Here is a 13,278-nt window from a genome sequence, read left to right as displayed (position 1 = left end):
GGCCTTCAAAAAAATCGAGGTAAAACGATTATTGTGGCACATTCCATTTTGCAAGGATCCTCTCTTTTCTTGTGGTATAAATCCACAGCGCACCCCTTTCCTTTACAGTGGTTCAGCTGTGCTATTTCTTTACATTTATTTTTCAGTTGAATTCACAGTTTAAAAGTTTAAAGTTATTTATCTTCTATGTTGTTTTAAAAGTTAATGAGTAACCGTGTTAAATAATCGGGGGGTCTCAATATTGGCCAAAATAATCGTGATTATGTTTTTTGTCATAATCGAGCAGCCCTACGTGAATATGTCATAAAACAATAGCCAGTCGCACACACCTACGGTTTCCGAGATCACGGTTTGTGCTGTGCATTATAGCAAACAATCAGATTTATAAAACATTCACGGATATAATAATCGCATTATTGGTACACATGTAAACATGGTCAATGGTAGAACTGTATGGTAATGTGATGATTTGAAGCAATAAAGCCTGTTCACGCCAAATGTTAAGTGCAACATTGACAGTAGCTCTAAATATTATCATCAATAGCATAGTAACAAAAACGAGAAACCAAAACAAAACCATACACAAACCACAACAAACAAGCAAAAAAACCAAAAAAACCAAACAAACAACAAAAAACGAATAAAACAACAAAACAATATTTACAGACAATTCGAGTTTGTTTTAAGGTCTTTTCTATTGTCAAAATTCTCTGGCACTACACTGAGAATCAGTGTCTGGAACATGGACTGAACCTAAACGGCAATATCAAAACTTGCCAGTCCGGCCCATCGCAGCTGTCGGAGATGATTCATTACTGCAACACAGCAGACATGTTTGTACATACCCAGAGTATCACCCAGCAGAGAGTCTAAACTCTCCTCTCCGAAGCTGTTGAGACGCAGGGGCTGCTGGTGCGTCTGTGGAGGCAGACCTCTCACCACACCCTTCAGATCCTCAGACACACCTCCTGGAATGGCTCCCATCGAGCCCTCGCCCTTCAAACCCTCCAGGACGGGTGACTGAAGTCCACGGTGTGCCATCGGAGGTCCGCTGAAGAACGAAGGGGGGAAAGAGGAGGACTGGGGATGGACGGGGGTCTGCATACGGAGAGGGGGTCTGGAAAGTCCGTACTGCTGTGGGAACTGGTTGTTCGGGTGGTGAGGGGGGAAAGCGGGATGCGGGGGCCCCAGGTGGAAGTTTAGGCCCCTCTGGGTCTGTGGGTCTTTGCGCATGAGACGGCTGGCGGGGAAGCCCACGCTGGACTGGGGCTCGGGACTCTTGTTCTGCGCCGACTCCGGGTCTCCCTGAGGAGAGCAAAGAGTCTGATCACTACCGACACTAATGGAGAGTGTGAACGAGCGAGATGTTTCGAGCGTTTAAAGATGAATGGTCCACGTTACAAGGTGAGGAGGTGCACCTCTGATTTATTTCAGATTAAACAAGGAACAACACAGGATACAGATAAATGGATCTGGAAACAGACAGATAGATGGTACCTGTTTTCCTTTCAGCTCAGGGGCTTTCCGCTCAGGCGTCAGCAGCCTGCAATGCTCCGCTTTTCCATTAATATCGATTTTCCCTAAAGAAAAACAAAAAATCAGAACACCCCAAAGTAGAGCCGCACCAACAGCTCCATATGACAGACCCAAAACACATTCACCGGGTTCAAATACTTTTAAAGCAAACTTTTCAAAACGAACAAGGGAAATCAGCCAAAGCACCACTGTCGAACAGAAAATGATGTGCGTGCGATACCGTTGCCGCTGGGCTCTTGTAGAAGCTCTTTATCAGTGTTGGCCTGCTGGTTTAGGCCTAGAGGAGACGGGTGACTGAATCCATACAACACAGGCGAGGTTCGATTGGCTGCCGGTCGCAAGTACGCAGCCATGGCAGCCTGATGACTCATGATGCGAGGATCCATAGCAAAGCGACTCTGATAGCTGGGCCACGGCAACTGGAGAGGATGATAGTCAAACAAAACAACAGTTTATTTAATGAAACCCTTTCAGTAGGATTTATGAAATCAGATCGAAACAGATCTATGTCTAAGTAAACGTGTGGTCTGTTCAACAACTTACAGGAAGCTGTCCAGAACTTATAGGAAGAGGCATGGGCATGACCACATTGCCCCCGTACACTGCAGGCACATATAGGATACTGGCTCCAGGGTCGAGTCTCTGGACAGGGCTGGGGGATTTACCCGAGGTGGGAGCTCCTGTCCCCGGCGGGGTGAACGCCTGAATGGGGTTTCCCATCAACACAGCAGCACTGGGCTGAACTGAAGGTTAAGAGAAACATTAACTGAAACCGCAATGATGGAAATAAAACAAATACAATGAGATTACAACCACGAGAGGGAATAAATAAAGACAGATTGTTTTTATTTTGGAACACACTAACCTTTTAAATGGCACTACACAACAAACTGTTGGGTTACACTTTATTTTAACAGTACGTGTACCTATAGTGTACTTACCTAAGAAAGCACTGGGGAGTGTAGGGTAACTACAAGGTATAAGGAGCTCTACACCCTAATATGGCCCAATCTGTACCCAACTTCAGGGTCAACCCAACTTCAGATTGAATCACTGTGGTGAAAGCCTAACTCGCACAACCACCTCTGAAACGTCCTCATGTGCACTGAACAGCACACATACACGCACACACACTTGGCTCAAGTCATTTGGCCGGACACACAGGGCAATCTAAGGAAGTAATTCAGAGAGAATTGGCGCTGCTGCCACACATTATCGGCGAGAGTGCGTTTTGATTGGACAAGCAGTGAAACTGGAAGGAAGCTAGATATACTTCAGTGATCTCATCTCTCTCTCTCCACATACCCTGTGGCGCTTTTCTTTCGCCGATGACATCCAGTCAAGCAGTGCTTTACAAACTAATGACCTCGATTCGTCCTGACAGCCCCGTCATATCACACCAATAATATCCCCAAAGTGTCCCATCAGAGGTCGAAGGCATAAAAAATATGTGCTGTTAATATTGCGATTTTTTATGGGGTTTTTTATGTATTGCGATTTCAAAATTGCAATATATTGCGATGTTTTACTCATTTGTTGTCAGCCTGCTTCTATTGCCTTCAATCTATGGCTTTATTTAGCACAAAACTCTTGTGGATTAGCTGCACAACGGACAACCGAACATTTAATATCCTGTTGTGCTCTATAACATGCAATGGCATGAGAGGGGGGCAATGAGAAAATATTCCTTTTTTGGCTAAACTGTTCCTTCAAGGTAACGTGACAGTAGCACCTCAAAGCCACAAAACACAAAATGGCAGCAGACTTGCTTTAGAAGGAAGTGCCTGACAAATGTGTGAAAATGTTCAGGCCTTCAAGAGGAAGTGGTCAAAGAGAGAGTCTTACCAAAGCCTTCAGGGGGGAACGGCTCCGTGTGATTGGCCAGCTGTCCTTTCACCTGAGGAGGAGAGGAAGAGAAGGGTTCGAGTGAATCAGTGCTGGAAGATGAAAGCGTTTGTATCTTACACATCTAGGCCCGGTCTCACAGACACAGCTTGGCTTAAGCCAGGACTATGCCTTGACTGATGATTTATTCTGATTGGCCAGTCGCGACATTTGCAGGTTTGTTATTCCCAGATAACAACCTCTCAAAACTAATAACACACGGTAACCCGGGTGCAGCAAATCATTTTGACAGGTTTTTTGACAAATTAACTATAAATATGTCTTTTAATGACATGTACGACATTATATTTACAAAATGATTAAACCAAATTGCCTGTTCGTGACATTTGAACGTCGTTTCTCACCTTAAAACCGAAACTAAACGGCTTTTCCTCACGGAAGGTCTGCATTCGGTAAAAATGAGCTAATAAAATGTTTCAAATTTACATTTCATGTCCAGTTTTTTCTCATGTGGCAAGTAGTCATGTAATAAGCGGGATAATGTACAAGCAGCCGAAATAAGCCCCTTCAGTGTGACACAAGACCCTCCGCTTCTCGTCGGGTCCTGATCACACTGTCTGGGCTTATTTCTGCAATAACAACCGGCTGCCTGTACATTATCCCTTACTTAAGACAGCTCAAACATTCATGTTTGTCTGGGACTAGCCTTAAGCATTGTCTGTGAACCTGGGCCCTAGCTCAACTATAGCCGGGGGTATAAGGGGTCGTGCTTTCTCGTTGCTTGAATATTGCTGTGAGGCGGCACTGATTTGTCCAAACGGTTACAGCGCTTTACTTCCGCATGGTCAGGCAGAACTCATCCGTGACGTTCTTGATATGTGGGTGGAGGGGTGTTGGGTCCACGCGAGTGGAGCTCGAGATAAATGAGAGCAGAGGGTCGGTTAAGGGGGCAAGTTTAAGGAAAACGCAGCAAGAACTGGAAAAATGCATTTAGGTGCAACACGCTCACGTTCTCTCAGCCTGAAATGCATCTTGCACATGCAGAGAAAAATCCTGCTTGTATTCGATTGCCAAACACTTCCAAATCAGAGCGCACTGACGCCGTCGATTGGGAATTCTCCCCTTTTGAAAACAGATCAATGTGGTTTGAGTGCTTTACAGAATGGCGATTCAGTCATTCTGCTGGCCCGAGTCCTGCCGTCTGCGAGCGACACTGCTCGGGGGTGACAGCGAACGCGTGCGAAATCGACAGCCGATCGCGCATAATCACGCTTGCCGTTTCAATGGTGTGTGATGAGCGTCGTTCCGTTCAATGCCTTTGAAATTACACGCGCAAAAAATGGGGAAGCGCCTGTCGAGAGACGGACGAAACTGATGTCTGTAATTATGCACGAGAGATGACCATAACATAATGCTTATTGTGTGAAGTTTCTCCTACATGTGTAGGACAAAAGCTGGTGCAGGACTGCGATTAACATCATTTCTCTCAGTGTACAGCACTACTCACCCATTCATTCAGGCTTTTAGTCATAAAAGTAGGCCGTCGCCATGGCAATGCTGAGCTAATCCTCGCATCAAATAACCTCAAACAGAAAAGGCGGCTTTTCGTCATGCCGTTTAGAAGAACCACAAAATCACATCAATGTTCTATGATCATCTACACTTTCTGTATGACATCCAGACACGTTTTTACGTTTCATTTTTATGATTACGCATCATTTTCTACTTGGAAAGTAACAAAAAAATCCAATATTATTGAATTTTACAAAGCCTGAAAAATAGATCTGGTTCATATTTTATCTTTACATTATCTTTACAAATATTTCATATTTTAACTTTTTTGGAGCAACATTACTCACATTTTTGACTAGTTTGTTCTACGGCCTATGCTGACGTATTTTAACTAAAACAACTAAAACGATTAATTCGAATCGTTTTTGCAAAACAAAATGTTATTTCCATTTAATTCAAGTTTATCAGGACAGATATTTTCGACAGATTCTGCGAGTCAAACAGCTGGTTCCCATTTATAATTGAACAATGAAAGCGCAAACGAAGCAGGTTAGTAAAACGGATCAAAAATTTGATTAACAAAATTAAAAAGCGAGTCTCTTCTCTCACTCATCTATTATGACATGTCTACTTTTCTCCCTTTAGGACGGATGATTGATTGGCACACTATTCGTTTGAGGATGCGAGACCTTGCTAGCGCTTAGACGGATACTCTCTGCCGCTTTGGAGAATCAAACCCTTTTATTAATGTCAGAGAGAGATCGTGAGCATGACTTCACGTCATAGCGCATCACATCAATCCCGACCGTATCTGACCGCCACGTCCTCAGCGGAGGCTCGAGAAATAAACGGAGTGATAAAACTGGCCCGTCTGGAACGCCAAGAATATCTTTCTATTGTGAGGAGGCCTAAAGGTGCTTTTAAAAGATCTGCCGTGGCATTCATTGAGAGCACAACTCAAAATGAAAGTCAAAACAGCTCTGGTGATGTAGCGTTGGTATATTTCTCCAATTGGTACTGTGCGCCAACCGAGAAACAGAGGGAGGAACAGGTGGGAGGCTCTTACCTTCGGTGGGGAGTGCTGGTGCTTGCCGGGACCCTGCAGATGGTGCGAGCGCAGGGCGCGGGGGATGAACTCAGGGGCCAGTGGGTTGAGCACATAGGTCTTCTTCAGCTCCAGGGCCTCCAGCTGGATCTTAATCTGTTCAAAAGTGATGCCGTGTAGACTGTGGTTCTCATGACATATGGAGATGAAGGTCTCCCAGAACTTTCTGTAATGGACCGAAGAGATGCAAAGATTTAGAGTGCAGTCGGTGTTACATCATTAAACACAATGTGCTACTACACGCGGTTTCAATATATAAATGCAAGAAAAGGGATTTTCCCACATCAACAGTGCTTGCAAGGAACTAGTATTGTGTTTTCAATTCCTCCAGTTGTGGACACCATCTGAAAGATGAATAAGCAAGTGTTCTACTGATATATGGTTTACTAGGCTTGGACAATGTTTGGTCGAGATACAACTATTTAAAAGTCTGCAATCTGAGGGTGCAAAAAAATCATAATATTGAGAAAATCGCCTTTGAAGTTGTCCAACAGAGGCGCTGTAGCAGGCCGCTGCTATGAAGAAACAGGTTTGTTTTAACGCTCTCTATTAAGGCTTACCGCTGTAATGACGTGGAGAGCAGATGAACACGAAAGCAGAAATTCTAAGGTTTACATAGACACCAAACTTTAGTGGGTAATTCTCAAAGAGCGTGCAGCAGCGAGCGAAGTTTGTAGGTGGGTCAAAGATGTCCCCATCAAAAGAAATGTACAAAAGCAATTTTATGTCCATAGAAAGCATATTAAATGCAAGTACGTTTTTGGAGAATAAAATGTCAAAATGTGGTTGAAATAATGTTACTTTGTCATTCAGTGTAACACAATATTTATGTACAAATTCAAACAACATGCTTATTCTGACTTGTACATATTAAAATATATAAAAGAATAAGGGAGCGTATTACATTTTATTGTGCTTTAAATGAGTTAAAAATTCTTATTGACAAACGGGCACAACCTAGGATAGTGGCAAATGAAAAAAAAGAAGTAAAATTACAACTAATTAGCATTTGGAGTGAAAGTAATTAGTCTTTTAATGTGTCATAAATAGATTTTTGTTGTAAATATGCCTGACAAGATTGTTACACTGAAGGACATTTTAGTGGGCATCTTCTGTAAATCAGGGGAAAATGTATATTTATTTTTTGCTTAGGAAACAAAAATGCAATTACATTTTTTTTAACAACAATTTAAATCTGTATTACACTTATTGTTTTTGACCCAGGTGTGTTCACTCAAAAATGAAAATTATGTCATAATTTATTCACCCAATTGTCATTTCAAAAGATATTTTATATATAAGAGTGTTGGTAACCAAACAACAGCGGTACCCATTGATGTGCATTGGTTGTGTTTCACTCCCATTGTTCGGTGACCAACATTCTTCAAAATATCTTCTTTTGTGTTCTGCAGAAAAAATAAGGTCATGACAAAATTTATTTTGGGTGAACTATCCCTATAAACCACTAAAACTGTTCCTGGAGATAAATGAAAACTAAACTAAACTAAATCTGGAATAAATAAATAAACAAACGATTAAATTGAAAATGAATCAAATTTAAAAAAAAAGTTAAATTAAATTAAACAAAATTTTTAAAGATCATGAATATTGAAAGTATAAAAAATTAAAAGCTAGTTTGAAATGTACTTAAAACTACATTAAAATCTAAAAAAAACTCAGTCCTTTACACTTCACTTTTTTAAGAAGTCAACTAAAAACATAACAGCTGAGCATCTTAACAGTAAAAGCCTTTCATTTACACACAGCAAAAATAAATAAAACTACTCTCTTTGTGCCTGCAAATGCAAATCTAGTTGGCATTCCTGCAGCCTGCTCAACTACGAACAAAAACACAAAAGTAATCTTTTTAGCATCACAAAACACAAAAATAAACCACTTCATCAGAACCTTTAACATTATTCGTGACTAATAATCACCAACAGCCCAAATCTAAACTAAGCCACATTAAATCTCTAAAACACCAAACCTCTAAAAACGATACAGCCAACCCAGGGAGAAATAGTGTGAACAAAACCACTCTTCATAATCAATAAGTATCAATATAAAGTATTTTAACACCAAGACAAGCAGCCATAAGCAGATTTGTTATGCCCAATGGCTGTCATCCGAGGATATGATAATATGACGTGGGGTGTGAAAGGAGAGGGTTCGGGTGGGGGATTCTGGGTGGGTTTTAACTGGAGCATTACACAAGCAGTATTGGGAAAACTACTTACGTGTAACTTTAGTCTCTCAAGCTGTAGGCTATTCTTTTGAGAAAGCAGCTACACTACAGGCTACTAACAAACCTACATTTTCTGCCAACTATGAAGAATACAATGATTCACACCCTAAGTTGTATAGGTCTTTTAGTTGTGGGAGGGGCTCCTACCCTGCCTCTTAAAGTGACAGTTCACCCAAAATGAAAATTCTTACATCATTTATTCACCATGTCATTTCAAACCTGTCTGACTTTCTTCCTTCCGCAGAACACAAAAAAAGATGAACACTTGAAGAACAATGATAACCAAACAACACTGGACCCCATTGACTTCTATTGTTTGAACACCAAGACATTTCTCAAAATATCTTCTTTTGTGTTTCACTGTCATACACATTTTTAACCAAATGAAGACAGAATTTGTATTTTTGGATGAACTATCACAAAGTTAAATCAATCCCCAACACAAGGATAAGCACATAGAGAATTTCACCCAAATCAATTCCCTAATGGAGAAAAACATCCATTATTAATACAGCAAGTAGAAAAATGCAGACAACTGAAACGCTTGTAAAACAAAGCGAGACGTCAATTGTATTCGCATATTTTACAGACTCGGTCAAGAGTGAAAACAAGTTGTGCGCCACTGCACATCAATTTATTGAGTTACAAATGAATTCCAAAAATAAATGCCGAGAAACACACAAGTCAAGAACCAAATCTGATCACATGCGTGACCGGCAAAGCCCCAAACTGACACATGAAATGTACAAAAATATTACAGATCGTTTCGCTAAGAGCCATATTTCATATCGCTTGAACTCGGATGAGAAAATACTCAATCCCCATCTCTGGTGACATCAATCTCAGACCTCCGCAGAGACACACCGCTGGAGAAACTCAATGCATCAACATGTAATGTAGCAGCTGATCTCTGCCTCTGAAAAAAGGCCAAAGCGAGGTGGTGTTGTATCTCTTTAAGCTGTAAGAAGTTGTTCAGTTTAAGGTTCACTTATGAACCTTATGGTGCAGACAGTATTAGTGGTCCACAGATATGAGTTTTTCACTGGGCTTTTGAGCCACAGAGAGCCCAATTTAATATCACATCTATAAGACTTGTCTTCTAAAATGCGGACCATACTGTTTTTTATTCCAAGTTTATATAATATGAGGCGACAAACTTAAATGTAAGGCATAGTTCACCCAAAAATGACAATTAGGTAAGTATTGTAATGATATGTGATTCTATTGTTGCACTAAACACAAAAGGAGATATTTCGAAGAATGTTTGTAACCGAACAGATCTGCACTGCAAAAAATGACATTTTTACTAAGCATTTTCGTCTTGTTTTCTAGTAAAAAAAATATCTACATTTTCTTGACAAGAAAATATTGAAGCTATTTAGAATAAGGAAAAACATAAGAATTAGGGAAATTTATGTTTAAAACAAGCAAAAAATCTGTCAATGGGACGAGAAGAAAAGGTCAAACTAAATTCAAGTGTATTTTTCTCACCTTTTGCTTGTTTTACACATACCGTGTCTACACCGGACGCGACAAGACAAAAGACATTACATCATAAAACAAGACTAAATATCTTCGGTTACTTTTCTGGTCAAGAAAATGCATCCTGATTTAAGAATGTTAAGATATTTGTACTAGAAAACAATACAAAAATGCCTAGTAAGAATGTCAGTTTTGCAGTGTGGGGCACCATTGACTACTACAGTAGGAAACTAAACTACTATGGTAGTCAATGGTGCCCCAGAATGGTTTGGTTTGCCACATTCTTAGAATATTTTCTTTTGTGTTTAACAGAACTAAGAAATGTATAACAACAACAATGATTTGAAACAACATGAGGGCGATTCAATGAAGACAGTATTTTCATTTTTGGGTGAACTAACCCTAAAACTACATAAAATAAGTGTTTCCCAGTCTTCAAAGCAGAGAGTAAGGGTTCTTTTTCCAATGAGAAGTATTAAAACAAACAAAACCTCATTAAATTTTATGAATCGTTTCAAAACCAGATTATAGCCATGAACAGTTACATGTGCTTTATTTTGGTATTACAGCATCATTCACACATGCAACAAATTCAGTAATTCACGTTGCGGTCTTCCCTAGATACGTGAATGCTTACTATCTGTCGACAATGATAATTGCTGTTGTTTATGCGAGGGTAAACAACAAAGTTAATTGTCAAAGCGGACACAGCTATCAGCCAATGCCAACAGTCTCAAACAGCCCAATATTGGCATATAAATCAGTCTGGTTGATGTCTCAGTCTATTACAAGAAAGCATCTGGCACATCAGCTGAACTCATTACAGCTGGAGATAATGAATCTGTACAACTGATCCGAAATAATAAACATCTGTAGAGTTGAAATGAACTGGCGACATGTTAAAGCTGAACGCGCTTAATACTGCGCTGTCAACCCACTGTGCAAATCTCTATAGCAACACACCGACCACAGAACCTACTTCAATCTGTCCTGATGCCAGCAGTGTTAAAAACGCTCACATCTCACAATTTCACCAACAACAGCAACAGGCAATATCAGCGGCAGACAGCAAAAGACATCAAGTTGAGTTAGTGCTTGCAATAGTGTTGGCAAGCGATGGCTTCAGATCCCGCCGCCCATTAGACAGCAGAAGTCATTTCAGATAATGTGACGAGACCTTGAGGAAGCAGAACTGATTGAACTAATCGGGAGCTTGATCACGACTTGACAAGCTGAAGATACAGTGACAGACTCAATTACATGCAAAACAGCTTGTAGACAACAGAGAACTGTACCTGCAGTCTTCTGTCACAGGTGAATTGCACAAAAACCTGACAAGAACACGTCCTGCTCGCATTCGTTTACCACAAAACTCAAAAGACAAGATATTATATTTTGGATGATTTAGTTACGGATATGCCCGTTAGCTTTTAAGGTGATCCTATTTTAGTATCGCCAATGTACATCTTTTTCATTCTGAACAATACAGTATATTTTAAAACGCAATGCATTTGATAATTTTCCTGCTTTTAACATTTTTTTTTTCCATTTTTGTGTTTTCGCTACAGAAATAAACATCAATTAAAATAGTTTGCATTAGGGAAACTAGATTATGATTTTCTGTTGTAAAGTATAAAACATGAGTGCCTCAGAGATGAGGTATTTCTGTAGGCTAACCCGGAAGTAAGCGTCGCACGTTCCCTCGACCGAAAACCTATGCATTTTTCCCACAGACTTTTGGAAGATCGCAAAGAATAAGATCTGTGATTAACAAATGTTCATGATGTTTACACGTTTTGTCTGTCAAGATCATCTTTACAGATAAACACAATATTTGCTATTTTTGAAGCCGAAATACAATCAGCAGAAGTTAAAAGCTAACGCGAGACTATAAACAGACTACACTTAAGGTCGCTCAATATCAACGTCACCACCACCAAGCCTCCGACAACTTTCTCAAACTTTATTAAAACGTGTTCCCTGGTAAGTAATTAGTCCGTGAATGAATCCGCATCTACGTTTAAGAGATTTGTGACCATGTTGCATTATTTGTGAGATTTATATGCGCGATGACATCTAACGTCCCCGCCAAAGGTAGTAGTCGCTTTTAGCAACCTGTTACAAACTGTCGTTTTTAAGACACAATAAAACTTTCAAAACTGGTGTGTATTATGTCATAGATTAAAACGTGAAAATATTTAGAGGTTTCGTTAGCTAGAAGACTTATTTCAGGCGATTTACCAAAAACCCATTAAAAAAAAAAAGATTTTGGGGCGATGGAACTAGAAGTCTTAAAATCAGAATCAGAATCAGAGATTCAAAATGCTAACTCGCTTCTGGGGTTTGCATACAAAAATACATCATCTCTGCGGGTAAATATAACTTCATATGAAGTGTCAGTATAATTGTTTCGGATTCTGAGTGCTAAAGTTTGCTTCCAAGCGTTTTACCTAGTGTCTGAAGTTGGTTATACTCTCCGTGATTGCTATAGAACAAAGGCAAGCAGTAAATATTATTAGTGGCAGGGCTGTACATTAACTTTTACATAGCACTGGTGTTACAGAGGTTTTGTAGCACAGGCCAAACAGTCGTAGCTAGTGTTGTAGTTGAGACCACCTAAACCGAGACCAAGACGTTGAGGGGCCGAGACCAAGGCAGGCCGAGACCGAGTCAAGACCAAGACCAGTACTCCTAAAATTCATCTAAAAGATCCACGTAACACTAAAAAGTCATAATTACAGAATCATGTGTGTACTATTCAGTAGCAAAACATCATGTTTTCAAATCACGTCAGTCTTTGCAAAAAAGGTACTTGTATTAAATCTTGTTTCTTTTTATTATAATCACATCTTGGATATTGTGGACCTTTGTATTCATTTTGTTGACAGATTTCTTCTAGGACAATCCCCCATTCATCTCTTACCGGCACAACTGTCAAGGCTTAGCTTAAGCCAGGAGTCCAGGACTAGGGTTGGGTACCGAAACCCGGTGCCAATATGGCTCCGGTACCCATGTATCCGGTATGTAACTGGACTGAATCAAAACGCAGATTCCGGTGCCACTTAAATGCTGACTTAGCCGTCGATTGAGACATTTGCCCTTATTCACGTGAACGAAAGTTGGAAACCTCAGATAATACAAATCCAACACATCTTATACAATTGTTAAACGGATCGCGAATGATCTGTGATCCGCACGGATCGCGCGCGCCCCACGGATCGGAACGTGCATGACCCGTGGATTCACCATAGTGATAGACAGTTTTAATGCGCGCACTCGTCTCCCTCCCTCCATCTCGGCGAGTTCAGTCTTTAACTTCAACCGCCGCATAAGGCAAGTTTTAAAGTGAAACTAACGTTCATTCGAAAAGCATATGACGCGTCTGTAATTCAAGCGATCACAATAAAAAATTAGTTAAATTAGGATATTGAAGTCACTTTTATTAAAATGCCTTGGATAAAAATACTGCTGGTGTTGAGACAAAACAATGGCAACGACATATTTTAAGATATGTCAGGGCTATTTATTTTCAGTTAAGACAGCTCAAACTTTT

At 40.3% G+C, this 13,278-nt stretch overlaps 1 protein-coding gene across 3 annotated transcripts in view; it reads right to left on the bottom strand.

Moving 5' to 3' along the window:
• Positions 1-13,278, bottom strand: part of helz (helicase with zinc finger) — a 59,993-nt gene that overhangs the window by 4,839 nt on the left and 41,876 nt on the right. For all 3 annotated transcript variants that reach the window (XM_057345384.1, XM_057345387.1, XM_057345386.1), the window contains exons 22-27: positions 5,960-6,164; positions 3,382-3,433; positions 2,080-2,279; positions 1,757-1,955; positions 1,498-1,580; positions 846-1,305 (exon numbers count right to left, since the gene is read on the bottom strand). In XM_057345384.1, the coding sequence (XP_057201367.1) occupies positions 846-1,305; positions 1,498-1,580; positions 1,757-1,955; positions 2,080-2,279; positions 3,382-3,433; positions 5,960-6,164 (1,199 nt within the window). The remainder of the gene's footprint in view (positions 1-845; positions 1,306-1,497; positions 1,581-1,756; positions 1,956-2,079; positions 2,280-3,381; positions 3,434-5,959; positions 6,165-13,278) is intronic.

The sequence above is a fragment of the Triplophysa rosa genome, linkage group LG11 (assembly GCF_024868665.1).
Source record: "Triplophysa rosa linkage group LG11, Trosa_1v2, whole genome shotgun sequence".
In the NCBI taxonomy this organism is placed as follows: domain Eukaryota; kingdom Metazoa; phylum Chordata; class Actinopteri; order Cypriniformes; family Nemacheilidae; genus Triplophysa; species Triplophysa rosa.
Note: the sequence above shows the minus strand (reverse complement) of the source record. Positions and strands in the feature narration are given on the sequence as shown.